Source organism: Anopheles maculipalpis, chromosome 2RL (assembly GCF_943734695.1).
Source record: "Anopheles maculipalpis chromosome 2RL, idAnoMacuDA_375_x, whole genome shotgun sequence".
NCBI lineage: Eukaryota > Metazoa > Arthropoda > Insecta > Diptera > Culicidae > Anopheles > Anopheles maculipalpis.
In genome coordinates, this window is record NC_064871.1 from 93,793,664 (window position 1) to 93,816,029 (window position 22,366).

The 22,366-nt window shown below is 44.7% G+C and overlaps 4 protein-coding genes across 5 annotated transcripts in view; 1 reads left to right on the plus strand and 3 right to left on the minus strand.

Moving 5' to 3' along the window:
* Positions 1-22,366, minus strand: part of LOC126568196 (eukaryotic translation initiation factor 5) — a 313,066-nt gene that overhangs the window by 222,744 nt on the left and 67,956 nt on the right. For both annotated transcript variants that reach the window (XM_050224637.1, XM_050224638.1), the window contains exon 2: positions 112-345. In XM_050224637.1, the coding sequence (XP_050080594.1) occupies positions 112-324 (213 nt within the window). In that variant the 5' untranslated portion in view covers positions 325-345. The remainder of the gene's footprint in view (positions 1-111; positions 346-22,366) is intronic.
* Positions 1,795-2,864, minus strand: LOC126568643 (uncharacterized). Its single transcript, XM_050225156.1, has 3 exons — positions 2,603-2,864; positions 2,043-2,139; positions 1,795-1,957 (listed from the first exon to the last, which is right to left on the minus strand). The coding sequence occupies exons 1-3, from the start codon at positions 2,622-2,624 to the stop codon at positions 1,900-1,902; spliced, it is 177 nt and encodes a 58-aa protein (XP_050081113.1). The 5' UTR covers positions 2,625-2,864; the 3' UTR covers positions 1,795-1,899.
* Positions 6,025-8,849, plus strand: LOC126567887 (protein aubergine-like). The gene is made up of 2 exons (XM_050224229.1): positions 6,025-7,640; positions 7,829-8,849. The coding sequence occupies exons 1-2, from the start codon at positions 6,025-6,027 to the stop codon at positions 8,847-8,849; spliced, it is 2,637 nt and encodes an 878-aa protein (XP_050080186.1).
* Positions 14,648-22,366, minus strand: part of LOC126567793 (histone acetyltransferase KAT6A-like) — a 504,467-nt gene continuing 496,748 nt past the window's right edge. Inside the window, exons 3-7 of the mRNA XM_050224093.1 lie at positions 20,636-20,859; positions 20,399-20,537; positions 18,232-18,443; positions 17,118-18,141; positions 14,648-16,920 (exon numbers count right to left, since the gene is read on the minus strand). Of these exons, the coding sequence (XP_050080050.1) occupies positions 14,648-16,920; positions 17,118-18,141; positions 18,232-18,443; positions 20,399-20,537; positions 20,636-20,859 (3,872 nt within the window). The remainder of the gene's footprint in view (positions 16,921-17,117; positions 18,142-18,231; positions 18,444-20,398; positions 20,538-20,635; positions 20,860-22,366) is intronic.

Genomic DNA, 22,366 nt, shown 5'->3' on the forward strand with positions numbered 1-22,366 from the left:
TACTCTCCAACGATAGAACGGTTCCTTGGTAGTTCTTTTAGCAGCGTGTTATCTTTACATTATTTATGATAAATCAATTTCTCCCAGTATACAACTTCAAATACCACGTACCTTATGATCGAATTGAGTTTGGGCTCCTAGCTCGCAACCGAAGTACTTCGTCGGATAGGTTGCGGGACGACCAATCGCACGTGCCACCTCTGCCATGTTCACGATCACCGTTTTAATGCCATTACCTTTACCCTCTACCTTTGCATTGATGCGGGGCATCTTGTAACGGTAGAAGATATCAGTCACATTGCGATTCACGTTGACGGTAGCCATTTTTACGAATTGCGTAGGACACTGAAGATAGATTGCTAAATTCGACGAAACTCTTCACGCGGTTCTGATGAAACGATAAGACGCAACCTGCAAACAAAACAACAACATAAAACGATTAACATCTCCCGCGTGGCCTCAAAATGCTGCTGCTCCTTACCTTAACACCACAATCTCAACACCAGCAGTGGGCGAACAAGCACAAAGCTGTGAAGGAGAAGATTTCCAGTGATGGACTCTATCTTGGACCGTTGACCGGACGACGGCGGCGAACCTGGTTTAGCTTGCAGCTTCTCGCTACACAGCTTTTGCAGTGCTATGCGTTTTTACTTCATGCAACCAATTACGTCCCCTTGAGTCTCGAAGGCAAACGCGACATACGTAGGGTTTTTTTTTTTTGGGCGGGTCACAGGTGATCGTTGGAAGCAAATGGTGATTTTTTAACGAAACCAACGGCACTGCTGCTGCTCCAAGCTAACCAAATGCATCTGCTCTCGTTCGCGGCGATCGTTACAGATCGGACGGGTTCGGAACAGTAGATCGGTGTTGGCGTAAAATACGGCGTCGTTTTTCAATCGTTTGCTGGTGGATGTTGCTAGCAAAAGCATTTGTAGGGTGATAATGTATGGGCGGTGTCGGGTGTTGGAAAGGTGTTGGATGTCGCGTTTGGTAGCAGCCGTTCACAAGGGATATCCCTTTACAGCTGTTTTCATACGCGCGAAATTCTTCACTAGTACTTTGCGAATTGCGAACTATTCGTAATTATTTTCCGGGTGGGGCTTTAATCATAAACACGCTGCATTGGGTTGTGCGTCCATCAAATCAGGGCCATGGCCATTGTTAAAGCACCGTAGTCATTCGACGGGGGGAAGGGATTCAGCAGAAATGCCAAAGAAATAACAAAATAAACAAAAATAAACTTAAATAATCAATTCACGTTAGCGATACTTTAAAACCACATAAGTAAAAGAGATTTTTGTTGAGAAAGAAAAAAGAAACCAAATGAATGAAATGAAAATGATAACAGAATGAATAGTAGGAACGCAAAGACTGGTATTCCTGCGAACAAAAGATCACACTCTACGTCCAACAGAACTTGGCGATTTCGCCTTAGGTGTGAATGTGGTTTGACTATTTTCTGTTTTGGTTGGTATCCACACAGATGACTTCTACAGAGACGAGTTGTAGTAGCTCTAATTCCAGGGAGCTGACTGTCGGAGGGCTTTCAACTTTGCTTTACTTTGTTTTTTTTTCAGCAAAAAAGTCTCTTTCACGTCTGGGTTTTCATAAACATGTGTGCGATAATCACCTTTATCCGACCTTTTCTCCTGCACTTATGAACTCCTCAAACCACCACAACTAATCCTTTTTTTCCAAAAAGAAAACTGTCTTCCCAGTTTCGGCAAAACGCTGCTTTTAGCATACGCGATTGACGCGAAGGTAGTACAGCAGCTGCAGCAGCGGTGTTTCCACTGTTTTGTTTAGGCGCAAGATTAGTACAAATGGATGCTTATAACACGATTTTTAAATTAAAAATTTACAGAGATGCCTAGTGTATTTTGGGGTGGGGTAGAGTTTTCACGTTTCCCTGAACGGCTGTAATTTCCGGTGTCTATTGCTAGAATATTTTGAAGTCCTGTCGAGCCAGAGAAAAAGAAAGGACAAGTCGTTAGCCTGGATGGAACACACGCGTTTAAGACCGGCGAACTAACAACACGTACCTATGACTTTTACTGCTTCTATGCGAAATCATGCACGTCGTACCACTGAAACTCCTTAATATGGGAGAAAGCGGTGCCTCTTTGAGTGCTGGTGTTTCTGTAATATAAGAGGATACAGAAAAATGTTACTTACTTTCTACTTATATGTGGTAATTATTTTTATTAAATTGGTTTGCGATGCATGCTTACTGGACTGCCGATACCACGTAGTTGGATAGTCAGTCCTTACTACGGGGTAACTATCCGGATGGGATTTAAACTCCAATCCTGCCGTTTGAAGATCGGCAACGCTGTCGCCTACACCAACGGGCCGCCCTTACCTATTCTTTTCAATTTCCTATCTTACCCTTTTTCTTAAGGTTTTTTTCTTTTACATTCTCGAGTCCTTTTCTCTCTTCACTTAATTGTACTTCAATTACCCAAATAAAATTTTATGCAGAAAAAAAAGTACTACGCCTGCTTTGGTGGTAAGCATCACCGGGAGTACGCGCTGTCGTGGCAACTGAATGTACTAGTAGATGAATTGCATCACCCATCCCAGATATACGATTTCCGCTTACCTTGTACGCTTTCTAAAGTCATATAAAACGATAGGCGCCGCTCCAGGCGATCCTTGCTGGTCGTAATCAATAGAAACAACAGTGCACTTTCGAAGGTTAGGGGGGCGAGCAGAAGATGGCGAGAAACTAAAGCTCACACTTCGTCCACCGCAATGAGTGCAGGATGAGAGTCCGATGAATGTACGAGAAGGGTATTGTATGTCTGCTACGGATGAAACTACTGCTGCAGCAGCTGCGTATGTGAATTTCCAGCAGTACTAGGAATTTTCACTCTACGGTACACGTCTGGAAATGCCGTCCACACCAGTAGCTAAGCGAAATATGGCTAATAGGATAGAAAGAGACAGAAAGAGGGATAGGAAAAGAAGTGAAGCAAGAATTTAATTATAAAATAAAACTTGGAGTAAAAATTATTCATTTTGTTGCCTTTCGATACAGCACAAACGAAAGACATGTTTCTTCACCCCAAATTAGCAATTTGACACGAGCAGTGATACTCGCGGTGCACGGCACTGTCTATGTAGTGGTATCTAGGGAATTGGTAAAAATATGGCGATTGGGGTTCGACAGCTTATCAACCCCCCATTGTTGCAGGAGGTGCGAACAAAATTCTACATCCACACCAGAGAGGGTGGAACTGTTTCATGGAATCTTTTTGCACTCAATAAAAAATGTTCATTGTATGGCAAGAGTCCCGCGATTAGTGGTAGCAATTTAGTTCGAATCGTTACACATATTCATTACGCAAGTAGTAACCACACCACCAGCTGCAGCAACAGAGACCGAACCAAATGGGAGGGGAGGGGAGGTATGGATGATGGGTCACAAATGCAAAATTTCAGACGGTTCATATGTAAGCGAGAACGACCGATTGTGGTTCACCGGTGGCTAGAGCGAGACAAAATTTACCACGTCTCATTTCTGCCAGCTAATCTCATAAAAAAGCCACTATTTTATGGGGGATATAATGGCCATTTCTACTGCTTTATCACTATCGCCCACAGTTCGTTGCGGTACTTACGCGTTGAGTCCGATTGATACACGGGTACACGGATTTATTGAAGCAAAATGAGCACGATTTTTCACTCACATAAAGGTATTCACCGTTTTCCACACAACTTGAAAAGTCAAGAATTGCTAGAGAAGTGAAGAGCAAATTTGCTAGAACGTGATAAAACGCATGTCCCGTAGCCGAACCCAGACGTAGTTTCGTGTGCACCGTGGAATTATGACGTCTTTTGTGCATCTATCTCAGTCGCACCACAAGCAGTCGCATGCGATGCCAAACGTCTGGTTGGATTTTGACTGTCGTACACATGATGTGGGTATGGCTACGCTACGTTCCCTACGTACGAAATTGCTGATTTCGGAGAGATTAACTCATTATTTAATTATTTGGTCATATCAGTGCTGGAATTGCGCTTTAAATTCTTCTTCATTGAAACATTGCCTATCATAAGTTTTTAATTGAAATTTATCAAATAAACAATCGCTCGCAACCTAACGTCTTAAGCCACGTTGTATACAGTGAACGGCCTACCTTTCAAACGTCAGCTTTTAAAGCACTTGTTTGCAAGTCAAAACACGATTGAGCGTTCAGAAAACAGCCGCATTTCCATACTGTGTTCCGAGGCAAGCAGAAGTACGGCTATATCGCGTTAAATCAATACACCATTGTGGCAAAGTGTTTTAGTGGATAGTGTTTTTCATTTATGGAAGATTGTCGACTGTAGGATACGCGTGGGTGACGAATTTAGTGCAGATTACGTGCCAAAGTTACACTACAGAAGAGCACCGTAAAGGGTACGTAAAACCATTTAATTGCTCTCAAGCATGCAGTTCCATCTGGCGTCGATTGGTATTAAATATGTGCTGGATAAGCAGAATTGCAAAGCAACACACATCCACCACACGCTTCTGTGTCGTTTCATCAGGCAATCCTGAACGATATTTTGCTGCCCTATCTCTTTCTGCGCAGCAGCATTTGGCTTGCAGTTAGAAAATGGCCGATTTTCATGAGGATCATTTGTTTTGTGATGTTGTCGTAGCGTCGTGATAAAGCGAGTGTGTTGACTGGCATTCGGTATGTAGCGAAAGGAATTTAATTGTGTTTGACTAGTTCGGTGATGATCAAACCATCCGCTTGAATCGAGTGTAAAAAGTAAAGGAAGAAGGACTGTAATAGATTTGAATGTGCATAATGCAATGTGTATGGTATGAAGCAAAACAACATTCCTTACGGCCGAAGATTCTTGACTGGCGCCAACATACCAACACCGTATGTTGTTGAGTATCAGCGTTCAAAAACCTCTCGTGCCGCATGAAAGAGGAAATCCTCGATCGTGTGCTTTGTATGGGAGATTCACACCCATCTTCATGTCCGACAGTCGCCCCAATATCAGTAAAAATGGGAGGGAAAAGCACACTCTTCCCTCGGAAAGCACTTCCAAAGCACGAAGCATTCCCTATGTCGGCAGCCTTCATGAATATTCCAACACATTGACCAGTGCATCAACAACAAAATATTAATTTAATTTAAATAAACAATAAACGGGCTTTAAGTTAAAGTAGATTTCACTCTGTTTTCCATAGCACTTTTTCACGGGATCATTGCACACACACACGCACACACTGAAACCACCTAGTTGGATAGTCAGTCCTCACACAGGATGTGATTTGAACCCCGGTCCTACTGTTTGAAGATCAGCGCCGCTGTCGCCTGTTCCACCTGGGGCGGCCCGCCCCAGCTCACAGCTCACTGAGACGTAAACAATTTCCTGCAGTAAGAAAACTTCTCGAGAGTGTAGGAGAATAGGGTTTGGCCGCGTTTGCTCCACAATATCGCCATTTTCTATTCACTCTAGCTCAAATAAGCGTTGTCATTCGAAACCCAGATAGGAACAGTAAAACTTCCGCTGCTTGGCGACGAAGAGAAGAACACACGCACACAGACTGGTTCATCAGTTGAAAGGAGGCATCGTCTGTTTTCTCTCCCACTGTTGGATGGGTGCTGAACTGGCAAAAAATGTCAAAATTCCTTGCTTCAGCTTTTTTCCCATTCCCGCCCCGTGTAGCGGGGTAGCTTGTAGCTCAAAACTGATTTCAAAGCGAGAAAAATTTACAAACACTCATTTAGTTCATGAATTGAAATCCTTTTGCTGTTTTCAGCTTTTGGAGTTTTTGCTTGGAGATCTTCGGAGATTCCGATCGAGCAGTTCAATATTACAATTTTCTTGGAATTAGAACTGGAAACTAAATTGCTTCATATTTGTTCCGGAAATTTGGCCGACTTCTACATAGAGGCAAGGTAAAGCATAGGTCCGTTCTATTTCAAGCGATCTCAAGTCTAGTCCGTTGCATGTTTTGTTAATACTTACCATTTTTTTCGCCTCGTTTTTGTTCTGCAGAAAAGATCGCAAACGATGGAACAACAACCGAATCGTGGACGGGGACGTGGAACGCGTGGTGCACCCGGCGCGGCTGGTGGTCAACCGAACTGGAAACAGGGCGGAGTCCCCGGCACATCCCAACCTCGGCAACCACATTCTGCTGCGCCGCAGCAGCAACAAGGTGCCAGTGGCGATGGAAATGGTGGAGACGCAGCGATCCCAAAGACGACTGTAAGAACGGTACCGCGTGGTGGTGGAGACAACGATGGTAACGGAGGTGCTGGTAATGGCGGTGCGCTGGGTCGCGGAGCAATGCGAGGATCACGTTACGTGCCGGAAGTCATCGTAACGCGTCGTCCAAACGCACCCTCAAAGCAGGGTAGCTCGGGCATGAAAATGGTTGTGAAGACAAACTTTTTCCGGCTGACGCGCAAGAACAAAGATTCGATCTTCCAGTACCGTGTCGATTTTGAACCGACGATCGAGGATGGTCGCATCATGCATGCACTGATTCGTTCCCAAGGATCGCTCATTGGACCGTACATCTTTGAAGGCACGATGCTTTTCCTGTACAACAAGTTGCGCACGGAAAAGGTCGAGGTGCAGGTGAAGGATCCGCGGACGGATGCCCTTTACAAGCTGAAGATACGTCACGTTGGGACGGTGGACATGACGTCCGAAAAAGCGATCATGATCCTGAATCTGATGCACCGGCAGGCGATGAGCAGTTTGAAGCTGCTAGTTATCAACCGCTATTTCTTCGATCCGGAGGCGAAAATCGCTATCCCGCAGTATGGGCTGGAGATGTTCCCGGGATACGTTACGTCTATCCGGCAGCACGAACAGGACGTACTGCTGTGTGTGGACATTACGCATCGTGTGATGCGTACCGACACGTGCTACAAGATATTGCAGAACATGCAGCGTCAGCCGGGCATGTTTAAGGACAACTTCCGTCGCATGTTGATTGGGGCTCACGTAATGTCAGTTTACAATCAAAAGATGTACAGGATAGCTGATGTAGACTTCAACGTGACGCCCTCGTCGTCGTTCACCACGAAGGAAGGTTCGTCCATAACGTTTATGGACTATTACAAGAAGCATTACAACATTACGATCCGCGACCCGAAGCAACCGATGCTGGTATCGATGCCGAATGAACGAATGGAGCGCAGGGGTGTAACAACACCCGTTCTGCTCGTACCAGAGCTGTGCCGTATGACGGGCATTACGGATGATATGCGACAGGACTTTCACCTGATGCGTGCGATTGCTGACAATTCGCGTATTGCGGCGGATAAACGTATCCAGCGATTGGAGCGCTTCAACGAGCGGCTCCAGACTACACCGGCAAGCCGGGAAGTATTTCAGTTCTGGAAGACGGAGCTGGAACGCCGGTTGGTGGAGGTGCCTGCTCGTACGCTGCGCCAAGAATCGATCATGTTCCGGATGGAGGGCGATGGGATACCGTCCGGACCGGAAGCGGATTGGGGCCAGGCTTTGCATCGTAACCAAATGTTCCGATCCATCCCGCTGCACCGCTGGTATGTAGTGTGCGAGCGGGGCAAGGAAAGCTTGGCGAAAGACTTCCTGGGGTGTGTGATGCAGGCTGCCCGTGGCATGAGCTTCAAAGTTTCGGAACCGAGAATGTAAGCGATTTTTAAAATGTTACAGTTGTTGCCGTCAAATTTTGGTCTCAAGTCAGGATTTGTTGTCTAGAATGCATCCAGAGGCACTGTCCAAAATTCCTGACTTAGATGTTAGACAAAATTTAACGGGTAATGTCTGATCGTAGCGTTTTGTTTGACCGATGATGTTTTCATTTCCATTTTCCCAGTGCTACGGTGCAGAATGATTCCGGCAGTGCGTACAACAGCGTACTGTCCGAACTGCTCAACGAAGATCTGCAGATGGTGATGTGCATCGTGCCGAACGATCGGGCCGACCGGTACAGCGTCATCAAGCGCAAATGTTGCGTCGAACGGGCACTTCCCTGTCAGGTGATCAAGGTGCGCACGATAACACCGAAGAACGGGAACGTTCGTACGCTTATGTCCGTCGCGACGAAGGTGGCAATACAGCTCAACTGTAAGCTCGGTGGCATTCCGTGGATGGTGAAAAACCCGCTGACCAACGCAATGGTGGTGGGCTATGATGTGTGTCACGATACGTCCGATAAGTCGAAATCGTACGGTGCCATGGTAGCGACCATGTACGCACCGAAACAAGTAGAACCAAAGTACTTTTCCACCATCGACCGTCATCAGCGCGGCGAAGAGTTGTCCAACTTTATCGGCTCTGGCATCGTCAAAGCGCTGCGCTGCTATCAATCGTCGTTCGGGGCGGGCAATTTACCGCGTCGTATCATCGTCTATAGGGACGGTGTTGGCGAGAGCCAGCTGCGGAGTGTGGTTGATTTTGAGGTGAAGAAAATCAAACAAAACTTGGCGCAGATGTACGCGAATGTGAAAGAATTTAAACCGCAACTGTCGATGATTGTGGTAAGCAAGCGGATCAATACGCGCCTGTTTATGGCCGACCGTAACCCACCGCCGGGAACAATCGTCGATGATATCATCACACTGCCGGAAAGGACCGATTTCTTCCTGATCTCGCAAACCGTCCGCCAGGGTACGGTTTCGCCGACATCGTACAACGTCGTGCACGATGAGAGTGGCCTGACAGCGGACCAGCTGCAGGTGTACACTTCTAAGCAGACCCATCTGTACTACAATTGGTGTGGTACGATCGCTGTACCAGCTGTTTGCCAGTATGCTCATAAGCTGGCCTTTTTGACGTCGCAGTTTCTGCACAATCAGCCTAACCAGAAGTTGGAGAATCGCCTCTACTATCTGTAGAGTGTGAGATCGAGAGAAAGAGAGAGAGAGAGAGTGATAGAGGGAAAATGAATAAGACAGAGGAATAGAGTGAGAGAGAGAGAGAGAGAGAGAGAGAGAAAGAGAGAGAGAGAAAGAGAAAGAGAGCAGGAGTTTTTATTGTACGGTGAATAGAACTCCCCAGAACTTAATGATGTTAATTTCTGTTTTTGTTTATGTTATATTTCATCCTACAAAACAGTATATTAGCCCATTACACATTGCTTACCTGAGCAAAAAAAATCACAGATAATAGCAATAAGGAGGCCCCATAATAACGACAATTGTTAGCCATATTTCCCCCCTTTCATTGCATAATTTTAAATATCCTTTGGAGTACAAAATCGCACATTTCTTGGTGTGCCATTTTGTCGCTATCTTCCAATTTAAATGGAACCACTCACATCATATATGTGTATATATTAAGAGACAGACAAAGATGATCGAACGGCTAGAAGCCTTTGATAGGTTATAATATGAGCCCACGAATAGACGCGCAAGGGATTGTAAATGTATTTTTACCCAGAATTTGATCCTATGTGTACCATTGCGTCGTAGAATTAATGATCCTTTTTCTCTCTTTCTTCGAATTACCTTTTCAAACGCTGCAACTGAAATCCCCTTTGTACTGTTAATTTCTTCACTGGATTTGAAGTTTTTCATTCAATTTATTTCCGTTCCGGAAGTTGACATTGTTTTTCGGTAAAAATTGTTTGTAGTGTAGAAAAAACATGTAAAACGGCGAATGCGTTTGAGTTTGTTAGAAAAGGAACATGAATAAATTGTGCTCTAGTATAGTGCGTTACCGAAGTGTGAACACAATCCGTTGGTCAGTAAGCAGCAAAATACCTCTGAGCATCCTTGTAAAGAACAGAACTGGGGACCCGTCTCTTTTATACGAAGAGAGAGAGTAAAAACATTTCCATGATGTTTATTAGTGTGTACTTTGGTTTCTTCCTTTTTTTGTATTATTGTTAGTCACCTTTACTATTGTTAATCATACATTCTTCCTATGATTTTTTTTTAAGTATTACTTGGTGGACGTTGTCGTTTATTAACCCATTTTCTCACATCTAAGACAAAGATTATTACAAAGTTAAAAGCCTGTTATAGATTTTATAAATGTGGATCCGATCAGCAGACACGATGTCTTGCTGATTCAGACGACTATATGAGCGCCTATTGAAGAAATCCTTTTTAAATTAGAATTAATAGGCATTTTTCATGCAATTTCTTGTATAAAAATTCAAATAAAGTATCTGATTTCGTTTGTCTTGTAAGTTTCTCCATCGAAAATATTTTTTTTGTTTATTAAATTCAACTTTTTCCACCGAAGGGCCTTTCCACAGAAAGGTGGTAGCAAGGATCGTGTAACCATAGAGATTGTACTGCTGTTCTCAGCAGGCAAGAATTAATCGAACTGAGAAATAAAAACGATTTCAGTAAGAAGAAGTTCTTCAATCGGTTCATTTCTTTTTTTTTTCATGTTGAGAGTCGCTGTGTATGTGTGGTTACATAAATGTGACTTATTTATGAACTACATTCTGTTATAAAACTGTTCCTACGCTACGAGTCACGGGTTGATGTGATCACAACGCTTGCTACGCTTCTTCCATCTCCTATTTCTGCTGGAGATTGCCGCTATAGCTACGGTCGTCACGGTCAAGTTTCCAGAAACCTACGATGTGATGCACGCATGTATGGCAGAATAAATGGCCGCCTAGAAGAGCAACCGCAGATGATCATTTGCTGCGTTCCGTAAGCGTAATCTCTTCAGTATCCACCCGAGGAAACTAAACCAATAACAGCACGACACCAGTAAGTATAGAAATGGAAAAAATCCACATTCCGCGTCATCAAATACGAAGAGAAAGTGGATATATTCAGCCACAACCAATTAAGTTAATAAGCTTAGCAAAATACAATAAGAGAAGAATTATAATTTCAGTTTGCCAGCTAAAGAAGAGGTCACAAAAAAGCGGCACACGGTCAAGCGCATGTCTGGTCTACTGTTTTAAGGCCAGGGCAGTAAGAAAAACATCTTTACACAGTCCTCGGCTTTGATCCTTCATTTCCAACTTGCATCTGGTAAGTTCTCCCACAGAAAGTGAACAACGCGGCCATATGAAGAAGTGTGATTGGGTTTTGTGTTGTGAAGTGTCTGTGCCTGTGTGCATTGTTTTATTGCTACAGTACATACACTCGCAACACATCTGTTCAACATTATCCCGCAATTGTTTGTTCTGGTGTTCATTTCTTTACTGCTGGGACGTTACTGCTTGGAACAAATGCGACGCGTCCATGTGTGAAATTGTTGGTTTATGTCGTAAGGGAAAACCCCTTCTAAGTGAAAGCCTTCGAAAGCAAGATCTACGCACAAGCGTTGCCTTTGTGTGTCCGTATCACGTACAGCGATCGAGTGAAGATCTTCGAGGCTGTTGTGGTGCTGGCAGTAACACGGTTTTATGACTGCCTCGGCTCATAAATCTTAAACGGACAGGGAAGCAAGGAAATTGGTAATCGTGCATCCCGCGGGTAAAAGCAAATTAATGAGAATTGGTTGTGGATGTAGCCTTATTTACTCTCTTATCGGATTTTTAGATAAGTTTCTCTACATTTATTAATTTAATGATCGTTGATCATTGATGTAAATAAGACAATAATCCTATCTTAACTGTAAAAACTGCATGGCGAGGAGGCCAAAGACTTTAAAATAAAATTATTCAAAAATATGTTTATATGTTAATATGTTAACAGCACAAAAACGAGAACAAATTAAATAAAATTTCGAAACAAATGTAATTTCCTCCTAGCCTTCCTAAACTCCTAGCCTAGTATGTTCTTCTGCTACCAGTGATCAAATTTCAAAAAAATTGAAACAAAAAACAAAAAGATGCGCATTCTAAAGACGCATCCAACGGTATGCCGGTCGCCAGGATCGGACCAAAACTGAGCGAGTTATCGCCGATTTTCCACGGGAATGTTTTAGTTTTTCCACCATAACTAAGCGAGGAGTGGTGGGATCGGGTTGAGGTATTCTGCAAAAAGTTGCGCGGTCCAATGACGCATCTAACGGTATGTCGGACGCCAGGATCGGACCAAAACTGAGCGAGTTATCAACGATTTTCCACGGGAATGTTTTTGTTTTTCCGCCATATCTGGGCAGGGTGTGGTGGGATCGGGTTGAGGTGTTCTACAAAAAGTTGCGCGGACCAAAGACGCATCCACCGGTATGCGGTGCGTCCCATTCGGATAAGGAATGACGGAGTTATCGCCTGTTTTCCATGGGAATGCTGCTGGCGGAATTTTCCGGGAATTATAGAAAAATTCTCCTTAATTTCCTTTAATATTAAAAAATCACGTTCGGGAGGTCTTTTTAAAAAACGTTTAAGTAAAGAAATAAAAATTTGAGAAATTGACTAAAAATTAAAGAAAAAGTTAAAATTGTGCCGGAAAATATTTGTATTGTCGGAAAGAAATTATTTTCCAATCCGTTTTTTAAATTTCCATTTGCAACCTCCTCGGAATCATGCTCTCCTGTTACTCCGGGTCGGATTTTGCTGCATCGAAATTGGCCAGATTTCGGCCGAAAATCTGCCACCGGGAGCGACTTGAAGTAACAGGAGAGCATGAATTCGTGGAGGTAGCTCGGGCCGATCGAAAAATCGAAAATCCAATCCTAAAATCCAAAGTAAATTTTAAAAGTTGGTTTCCAAATTAAAAGTTTCTCCGCAACTTTAAAACTGACTTTGGATTTTAAGATTGGATTTCCGATTTTTCGATCGGCCCGAGCTATCTCTTCGAATTCATGCTCTCCTGTTACTACAAGTCGCTCCCGGTGTCAGATTTTCGGCCGAAATCTGGCCAATGCGGCAAAATCCGACCAGGAGTAACAGGAGAGCATGAATCCGAGGAGGTAGCAAATGGAAATTTTAAAACCGGTTCGGAAAATAATTTCTTTCCGACAAGCCAAATATTTTCCGGCACAATTTTAACTTTTTCTTCAATTTTAAGTAATTTTCTCTAATTTTTGTTTCTTTCCTCAAACATCGTTCAAAAAGACTTCCACAACGTGATTTTTTAATATTAAAGGAAATGAAGGGGAATTTTCAATGACTCCCGGAAAATTTCGCCAACAGCATTCCCATGGAAAATCAGCAATAACTCCGTCATTCCTGATCCGAATGAAAGTTACCGCATACCGTAAGATGCATCTTTAGACCGCGCAACTATTTGTAGAACACCTCAACCCGATCCCACCACCCCTTCGCCCAGTTATAGCGGAAAAACAAAAACATTCCCGTGGAAAATCGTTGATAACTCGCTCAGTTTTGGTCCGATCCTGGCGACCGGCATACCGTTGGATGCGTCTTTGGACTGAGCATCTTTCTGTAGAACACCTCAACCCGATCCCACTACCCCCCAGTTATGGTGGAAAAGCTGCAACATATTCATCGTGCGGTTGATTGTAGACTCTCGGTGGATGATAGACGAGGCTAGTAATAGTTTCATAACTGCTCTTTCTGAGAGGTAGGGGGTTAATCATTCTAAGACTGGAGGGTTTCTGTAATCGTCGAGGTCCCCCTGGTCAGCCGCCACTGCTGTGGATAACTTCCACCTTGGAAATTTTATTTAGAAGGACTCTCTGCTCAGCTACATCCAATAATAATGGGCAGAAAACGACCGCCAAAGGTTGAAGAGCTAAAGAAGAAGGAGCATTCTACTAAATATAGAATCGTAAAAAATAAATCAAAATGCAATTTTGTTACTATGTGTTAAATTTATTGTAACGTGTTGTCTATATTATAACTTTCACTTAAACGTTTAACACATTGCTCTTACGAAAGAGGAGAGAAAAAAGCATATGAACAAATTTATATTGCTGTAGGTTCGTTTAAAAATTGCACATTCGCTCTTGGGTGTTGTTGGGTGACCGTTCTCTCCTATATAATTGATTGATTGTTGCGTTGGTGCAGATGTAAATGTAGCAGGGTGAAGCTGCTTTTAAACTGCCTGGAATGTGTGTAGGTGGTGGTAGTAGCAATGGAAGTATATTTTCATTACAAACAAAACCTAACCCTAACCTATTACAACTAACGATAACATTTTAGCAGCTCCGAACATTCGATTCCTTTCTTCATTTCTTTCTTTCGTTCTTTTTCTGCATTTCTTTTCATCGCTTATTGCTTCTACTAAATGGTAAGAAAAAACTAGCCAATACACACTCATTTACTGTTCGTTGTTTTGTTTTACTTATCTTAATTGCTCCTTCTCTCACTCTCTCCCTCTCTCACTCTCTGCTTTAATGCTTTCTATCGGGATAAAGATATATGATGGTGATATAGTGATGCAAAAATTAAGAAAAAAAAAACCGTTCAACGAGCTTCTACTACACACTGCTAACAAGCACACGCTTAAAACTCTAAGCGTTAAATTCTAAAACGCACACGATCGTGCATACGATTTGAAACTGATACAAACAAGAGAAGGTAAGTGATAATATGGCCAAACTGAAACAAGTTCTCGCAAGTTTTTCCTCTCGGCATTTTTTTTTCCTGCCCATAGAGAGAAAAATTGTCTTGTATAATCGGGTAAATGGTATTCCTGTTTGCTCTTTCCACACATTTTTGTTTTGTTTTTGCACATACATTCATACAGAGTTGTATTATAATATAATATAATATATTTATATATATATAGATACATAACAAATAGATACTAATTTCGCACACACAAGCTCATTCATACTCATTCATAAATCCACACTGGACGGATTACTACTAGAACTTGCCACTCGGATGTTTGGCCTGATTCTTGATGGAGGTTATGCTAACCGCCATCTTGCTATTGACCAGATGGTTGTTGTTGTTATTGTGGTTGTTGTGGTGATGATGGTTCATGATAGTACTATTGCTGTTGCTCCTGTATAGCCCATTCGTGTGTCCACCATTTTGTGACGGTGGTGGTGATGATCCGCCACCATTCAGCTTGGACGAACTGCCGCTACCATTCGAGCTGCTGTTAAACACCGGAATGCGTGACGGACTGGCTTTGGAGCTAAGGTTACTCATCGAACCACCGGTAGCGGATGCGGACGGGGAGAGATTGATCGACGGGATCGAGGTACGGCGGATCAGTACGGGGATTTCCGTTTTCGAGTTCGAACGCTCGAAGGTGGAGCGAATCTGATCGACACCACGTGTTGGTGTTTTGTTGCTGCTGTTGTTCGTACCGGCGGATGAGGATTCGTACGGTGCCGTACTGAACTTAATTTCGGTATTGCGTGGTATAAGTGAACCAGTACCATGCTCGTTTGACATACGCCGCTCGACCGGTATCCGGGATGGTGGTGTAGTTGGTTTCATTTCCGGTTTGGGTGGTTTTTTCGAAACGATCGGTGGTTTGCTAGCGATCACCGGTAGACTTGTACCGTTTTGCTGCGATGCCGTCGCTGATGGTTGTGGTAATCGTTCCGCTGCCGTTGGTGGTTCCGGTGCTTTAAGGGTAATTTCCGTTACAAATCCACCGTTTGTCATAGCGGCGGGACCATTGCTGCTATCGCGTCGTCCTAGCGCGATCGAGCTTCTTTGTGGAGGTTGGGGTGGTGGTGGTGCTGTTTCGGAAGTGACCACAACACCACCATTCGTAAGCTTTGGAACGGGTTCCTCTGGGTCAGCATGGTCCGGCACATTGTCGGAATTGAAATCGATTGGTGGAGGTGGTGGCGCATCCAGCGGATCATCAAAATCGTCCAACGTTTGGAGACTAAAATCGAGCTTCTCATCGTCGATCATCACGATCGAGGATGGTTGTGATTCCGTCCCAACCGTAACATCATCCAGTGCGGTCGAAATGGTTACAATATTATCCGCCGTGAGGGAGAATTTCGTCATCCCGGTACTACTACTACCAACACCGTTAAGCAGGATCGATCCCGTGTTGCTGTTACTAGGGACAATTCCATAATCCATCGAAGAAATATTGATACTGCTAACCCCATTACTTCCACTGGTAAAAACAGGCGACGGTTGTCCACTCTCGGTACGATCGCTCTCGATCGCATTGATCAACGTCAAACTGATCGGCTCACCAACGTCCGGCTTCGACTCGATTTTAATCGTACTCACCGCACTTTCTCCACCATCAGCCGAAATAAACACCGAAGGTGTATTCTCAAGCTCTTCCTTCTGGCCCAACAGTTTCTTCAACACGTCCGACTTCGGTCGCTCGAGACTTCCGAACGGATAGCGCGAAACTTTCACATCATCCGGTATGTTTGTGTCCGGTTCCTGCTCCTGCGCACCAGCAAAGTTCATGCTGATCGTCGTGAGGGAGATGTGTTCCTCACGATCGTGTTCATTCACTTCCGACCGATTGTTTTTCGGTGCTTCCGCAACAATAATTGCTTTGCTCATGCTTAGCTCGGTATATCCATTCTGCTTTACCGTAACCTGTGCTTCTTGCTCTTCCCGTTTCTCTGTTCCCACCGCTGTTACCACTTCTCCATCACCGTTCGCGAGCAGTTCACCGGAATTGATCGCATCCTCAAGATTACCCCAGGCGGATGCACCCTTCAAACGGTGACGCTGCAGTGAGCTCATTCCATCAGCCGATTCCTTCCCGACTCCATCCAGTATGATTTCGGAAGAGATTTTACGTTTCCGTCCTCCGTCCATTACATTTCCGGCTAGATCCCCTCCAACGGTGGAACCGTTCACGACCGTCACTACCGACGCATCACCCGTTATTTCGAGACTTTGTGCGCGTTCCAGCGTGTTCGGAGCGTTTGAGGAAGTTTGGTTGGTTTTTCCGGCCGGTTCGAACTTCGAAAGATCGCCCAAGCTAGCCGTACGGCGGTTAGTTTCCTCCTGTTCTTCGTTCTCTTCCATACTGCTGCTAGTGCTGCTGCTGGAAGGCGGTGCTGGGCTTGGTGAACTACGGTGGACGGTGATGTCTTCCGCGTTCAGCTCAATCTTGTTGCCGTCACGGCGCGGTGGCGTTGGTGGTGGATGCTGCTGGCGATGAATGCGCTGCTCCTGCTCGACATCGGATTCTTAAAGCGAAAATAAAAAGGAAAATTACATACAATAGTGTAATGGCCCCAAAATTGCTGAAAAGTTCTTAAACTAACTGTCGTAGGAAATTCGTACTTATACTCATCAACGTTCGACTATTTTGCTAGGGTCGAACTGGAACGCCCTATAACATTCTACTCTCTACACTAACCTCAACACTCTCTTCTCTACTTACCATTATCATCAGCGGCAGGACTACCGGAACGCATCATCAGCTCACTTTCCGTCAACGAAGACGTCTTCTTACGATCACTCTTCGGCGTCGAGCTATTGCTCGGCCCGGTCTCATTAAACTGCTCAATTCCGTTGATGCTATCGATCGTACAGTTCAGTACTTCCTCAGCAAAATTGTCCGAAAAATTCATCCGCGGCTGTACGGTTCGTGTATCCGGCATATCCATGCTCCCATTCAGCATCGTCCTGCTACCATCAATGCTGCTCAGATTCGTATCCACCGTCACCGTGCTTTCGTCCAGCTCGGACTCATTCTGTGGTGGACGGGGCGGTGCTTTACCCTTCCGCTTACCATCATCCATCGATTTCCGATTGTCCCGGGCAGCATTGGCCGCCTGCATCATAAAGCTTGGCATCTCCTGCGGTATACCGGCCGCATCCCGACGAATACCACTTGACGTGAGGCTGTTCTGCCGCTGGAAGCCATCCACTTCCGTTCGCGGTGCCGGTGTCTGCTGCATCATCACCACATCCGGTACCAGCTTGTGATCGGCTTTGGTACGCTTCTTTACCACCGGTGGGGAAGGTTGCTGTACCCCCTCTTCCTCCTTCTCGTCCACCTTCTTATCGTCCGATTCTTTCTTCTCGATGTTGCTATTGTTTTCATTGTCCGCCTGCATCTTGGTGGGGCTTTTGCTACCGAACAGCTTATCGTTTACCGACGGTGGGAACACACGGATACCGAACTTGTGGCCACTTTTCTTTCCCGGCGCTGCTTCGTCCGCTGCACCCGATCCTTTGCGTTCCACCTCGCCAGAAGACGACGACGCGTGCTTGGTTTGAAACTTTTCCTCAATCATTTCACGCATCTGCTGCTTGAAGGAATGTTTTTTTGGTTCCCGTTCGTTCTCTTTGTGTACGGTCGGGAGTGGACCGGCATTGCTGGGGCTGGCTGGTCGATTATCCATCTTCAGTGGGGATGCATCTTCACCCGGGAAAAGCTTTTTGCGTGAGTTCCGTTCGATCTGCAGTAAGAAAAGGGAAAGGAAAAATGATTATTCAAGCAGCTGCATTTAGATTGCATACTTTTAGGCAATTTTTTCGTGTTTGCTTACCGTGTTCAAATCCGACTGACTGCTCGACCGGTACAGTGGATGCGTCAGACTCTGGTGGCCCGGTTTTGGGCTTTGGGTTTGTGGTAACACCGGTTTCGTGCCGCTGACCAGCTCGAGCTGTACATTGTAGGGCGATGCATAGCTTAGGATGGTCATGGCGTCCTCCTGTACGATATGCCGAAAATCTATCGTGATACTCGTTATTCTGTCACCTGTTTCGGGCCCGGGAAGAGAAGAAAAAATGCGTGTTTTAATTGAATGCTCAGCAAACACAGATTAATTTTTCTTTCTCGTGTGCCTTGGCGGACTGTTTTAAGTGCATTGCAACACCACGTTGATGAAATTCTTACTAAACCGCTTTTTACCACGACATTTTACTTGACGTGCCCTAAACACCACCAAGCATTAAATCTAATCTACTGCTAAGCTGCGGGGATATACCCCCGGAAAGTACATTTTAATGTTTTTCTTTTGCTTCGTTTTTGATCGCTTCGTTCGAACCGTCGCCGTCTTGCGCAAACTTGACCGAGCACCTAGTCGTGAAAACGCCACATCTGTGTGTGGTGGTGGTGGAGAGACGCATAAAAGACAGCATCTGTTCGAGGTCACCTTCGATCGTGGTGAGCTAGCCAAAAAAAAAAAAACTCTCCAAATTCACTCCAAACACACCAAGAATTTTTGGAACGATACGATGCGGACCGGTTTCGTAACGCAAAATGTGACCACTTTACGATCGAATTAACGATCGAATGGTGCAGCAAACCCATCGGGGCCTTTGGGTTAAAATTGGATTAGCTTTGATTGAGCGAGAAGGTTTGCTCTAAGCCCTGGCCTGGCCGGCCTCCCGGTGGTTGGTTTGCACTTGTTGGAACGAAACGTTCATAGACTATACGATATGACAATAGTCCCGCGGTCCCGATTGTCTGACGTCTGAGCAATTAGTTACGCGCTCTTGTGGGGGGGCCAGATAAACGTGTCCGGGGACATTGCAATCCTATAAGGCAAAACATTTGAAGAATGTAAAGCGATTATATCTCAATCTAAAATTTATTATAAACTTATTGACACCCTCTAGTTCAAGCTGCTTAAGAATTTAAGATAATTATTGTTGTGTTTGAATGTGTCTGTTGCATAAGCTTGATAGCAAGATCTGCGTTTGGAGCTTTTTTCTTGCCGGTACATACACCAGACAACTCATTCACGACTCTTTAGTATTACAAATACACAGCCGAGAAAAGAAAAACGAAAACGTCGGCTTAGATTACCACGCGCACCGGACCGTTGTGTGCACCACCTTTCCATATGACGTTCGGAGTATGCTTTTCAGCTTCAAAAAAGGGAGAACCGGGTGTGCGATAACGCATGCATGCACGCCCTCCCCGCGTAGGTAAAGTAATATTAACTAAGCCGAATATTTCACGATATCCCGTGCATGCAAGGGTGTGCTTGTGTTGTCTGTCTTTCCTGCCGTCCAATGCCACTATCGCATTACCCACAACAAAAACATTACCACGCCCGGAGATTGGATCGTGACCGCATTTTTGATAGAGACTTGGATAAAACAAGTGCAATGTAGATTAGAACAATATTTGGACATCGGTTTATCGGGAGACGTAATTAACGAGGTCGTGTTTTCGAAAATTTCTGAAGGGTTTACCAGGTCAAACAACTATTTTTGTGGGGCATATACAAATATTCTACGAGTTGCACGTAACCATACTCAACAGTCTTGAAAGTCAAAAAAAAAAAATCAAGTAAAAACTGATGAGGAATTCTGAGGGCTTGATAGCTTTTGTTAGTTCACTCCCTTCCCTCCCTCCCTTGAGCGTGGAGGTAAGAGTCAAAATCCGATGTCTTACTGCAATAGACAATCGCACAGTATAAGCGGTTGACGGCCCAAAAAGCAGACTCTATTTGAGGATGTGAACTGATCACAAAGATCTTGAAAGCAAGGGTACTGCTGCTCGACCTGCTAGTAAACCCTGCAGAGCAGATAAAACTCAATACTCTCACGCACTTTGCGCCGTCAGCATCCGGTCCCCACACACATGATGTCACTGATTGCATTATAATCATCCCTAGTTCCCCCGAGATGATGGTGACGATATAAAAACCCCAACGCCAACTCCAAACTCTCCCTAAGGGCGACGCCTCTAGAGATCCTTACCTGTGTTTACGATGCCAGCGGCCGGACCCTGGGGCATAACTTTCTTCACGAAGATTCCTTCCTTCAGCCCACCGTACACCTCCACACCGAGCCCGGTAAAGTCGGAACCGCGCAGCGAAACGAGCCGCGGTGTTGTCACCTAGGTTGAGATAGGAAAGCCGTAATAAGCGCATTGCGTTCGTTCGCAAAACTATGTATTATATGCATCCAGTCAATCCAGCCATCCAAACTACTCACATTCACGTAGCTGTCGTCGACGGTTTTGCGCTTTTCGATGGTATTTTGCTTGGAGGTCCAGCTCGGATCCAGCGGCGAACCGGTCTTGCTCGGTGCGCTGATACCGTTCGCTGCTGCTGCACTGTTGGCGGCCACACCGCCATCCGTCTTAAAGGCGGGATTGTCGAACGCATATTCACCACCCTTTGCTGTTGCCTCCGGGTCATCCGTCACTAGTTGAGGATCTACTGGGGGAATAGAAGAAGAAAAAAAAAACGTCGAATCGAAAGAGAAGCGTTAGCGTTTGAAGTTTGTTGCGAGCGCGCGAAATGTATATAACGTTAATCTAATTAACACCCATTAGCACGAAACGATAAACGATTCTTCGGTATTCGGAATGGCTAATCTGTGGCCCATCGTCTGGATACTGGGAGTGGAGAAAGGGAGAAAAAAAGATTCTCTCAAATAGTCGTAATTATCCACCATAAGCCCTCTAGCTGAGGATAGTACTGAGGCCAAATGGCATGAAGAAGTGGTATTTTAAGGTGAATTGGACACAATTTCGCATAAGGCCGTTTTCGCACCATTTAATTACAGGAAGCGTTAGCTTAAATTTGGTGAGCTGCTGTTGAAATATTTTCGCATATTCCCATGTAGCATACGTTGTCACTAAAATCAATTAATTCTCTAAAACCCATGCTTATCTTCAGGGCGTCCAACGAGTAATCCGCTCTTTGCAAACCGCTTAGCATTAAATTTAATTTGATTTTAAACATTTCACAGAAAGGTATTAAACCTTTACTCTTTCCTCCAGTATTTCCCAAATGCTTTTCCGACTGGGATTAACGGAGAGTTTCGATTGGAAAGCACCCAGCACAACGGTAAGGGCTTACAATGGTTTTGTACAGAAGCGCGACTGCCAGATTAGTGTCGATCGATAGTTGCGATCGCAAAACAACAGCGGTGTTTTTGCGCTGTCTCCATGCGTTCACAGCCCCGAGGCCACATTCCGCTCGGCACATAGAAATGAAGCCGCATTTTCGATTTGTAATGATTTCGCCGGTGGCCTGACGAACAACACAACCTTTCACTTCGACATATGTTCGACGAAACGCATACGGACCAGGTTCTTCTCGCGCAGGTTCATACTGTGATGGTGGTTGCCATTTTATCTCTATCAAACTGCTCTATAAAAGGGAGTTTTTTTTTTGTGTGTGTAGGACGTTTGATCTCCTTCCGAATCGTGACTTTGTGGCAGGTAGGCATGTCTTCCTGACAAAAGAAGGACAGGGACGTGAGGTTGATTGATTTGAATGTTTACAACTGTTCAAGTGCGCGCGCGCGCGCGAAGGTTAAGCAGGAATAACAACGCTCATTGATCACTTGATCGAACATTAAGTCCTATCCGTATTTCCTCTCAAGTCTCAAATCCAGATGGAGCTAAAGTATGGAATTTGAAATTAAAAAAAAACTATTTTTCGTATTTTTATTGACAACTACGAGGGAACGGTCCGGATGGGCTTTGAACGCCGGTCTTACCGTAGTCACCATTACCACCGAGCCGCACCAAACCATCGATAAACGTGTGATGTTTTCATCCCGGGCTTTAGCACTTATTTACATAATTAGGAAAGACTTTGCCACTACACCCAATGGTCGTCAAGAGTCTTGCTTTTAGTTTTGGTTCGCTTGGTTTTGTTTATCGGCAACGAATTGCCGATCACGCGCCGAACTGAACGTAGAATAAGCTTA

Bases quoted from the DNA above. Each gene is read 5' to 3' on its own strand.
- LOC126568643 (XM_050225156.1), bottom strand. From the start codon at position 2,624: ATGACTTTAGAAAGCGTACAAG. The intron at 2,140-2,602 runs GTAAGCGGAAAT...CTTATATTACAG, and splicing joins GACTTTAGAAAGCGTACAAG to AAACACCAGCACTCAAAGAG. The intron at 1,958-2,042 runs GTACGTGTTGTT...CTGGCTCGACAG, and splicing joins AGAAGCAGTAAAAGTCATAG to GACTTCAAAATATTCTAGCA.
- LOC126567887 (XM_050224229.1), top strand. From the start codon at position 6,025: ATGGAACAACAACCGAATCGTGGACGGGGACGTGGAACGCGTGGTGCA. The intron at 7,641-7,828 runs GTAAGCGATTTT...CCATTTTCCCAG, and splicing joins AAAGTTTCGGAACCGAGAAT to TGCTACGGTGCAGAATGATT.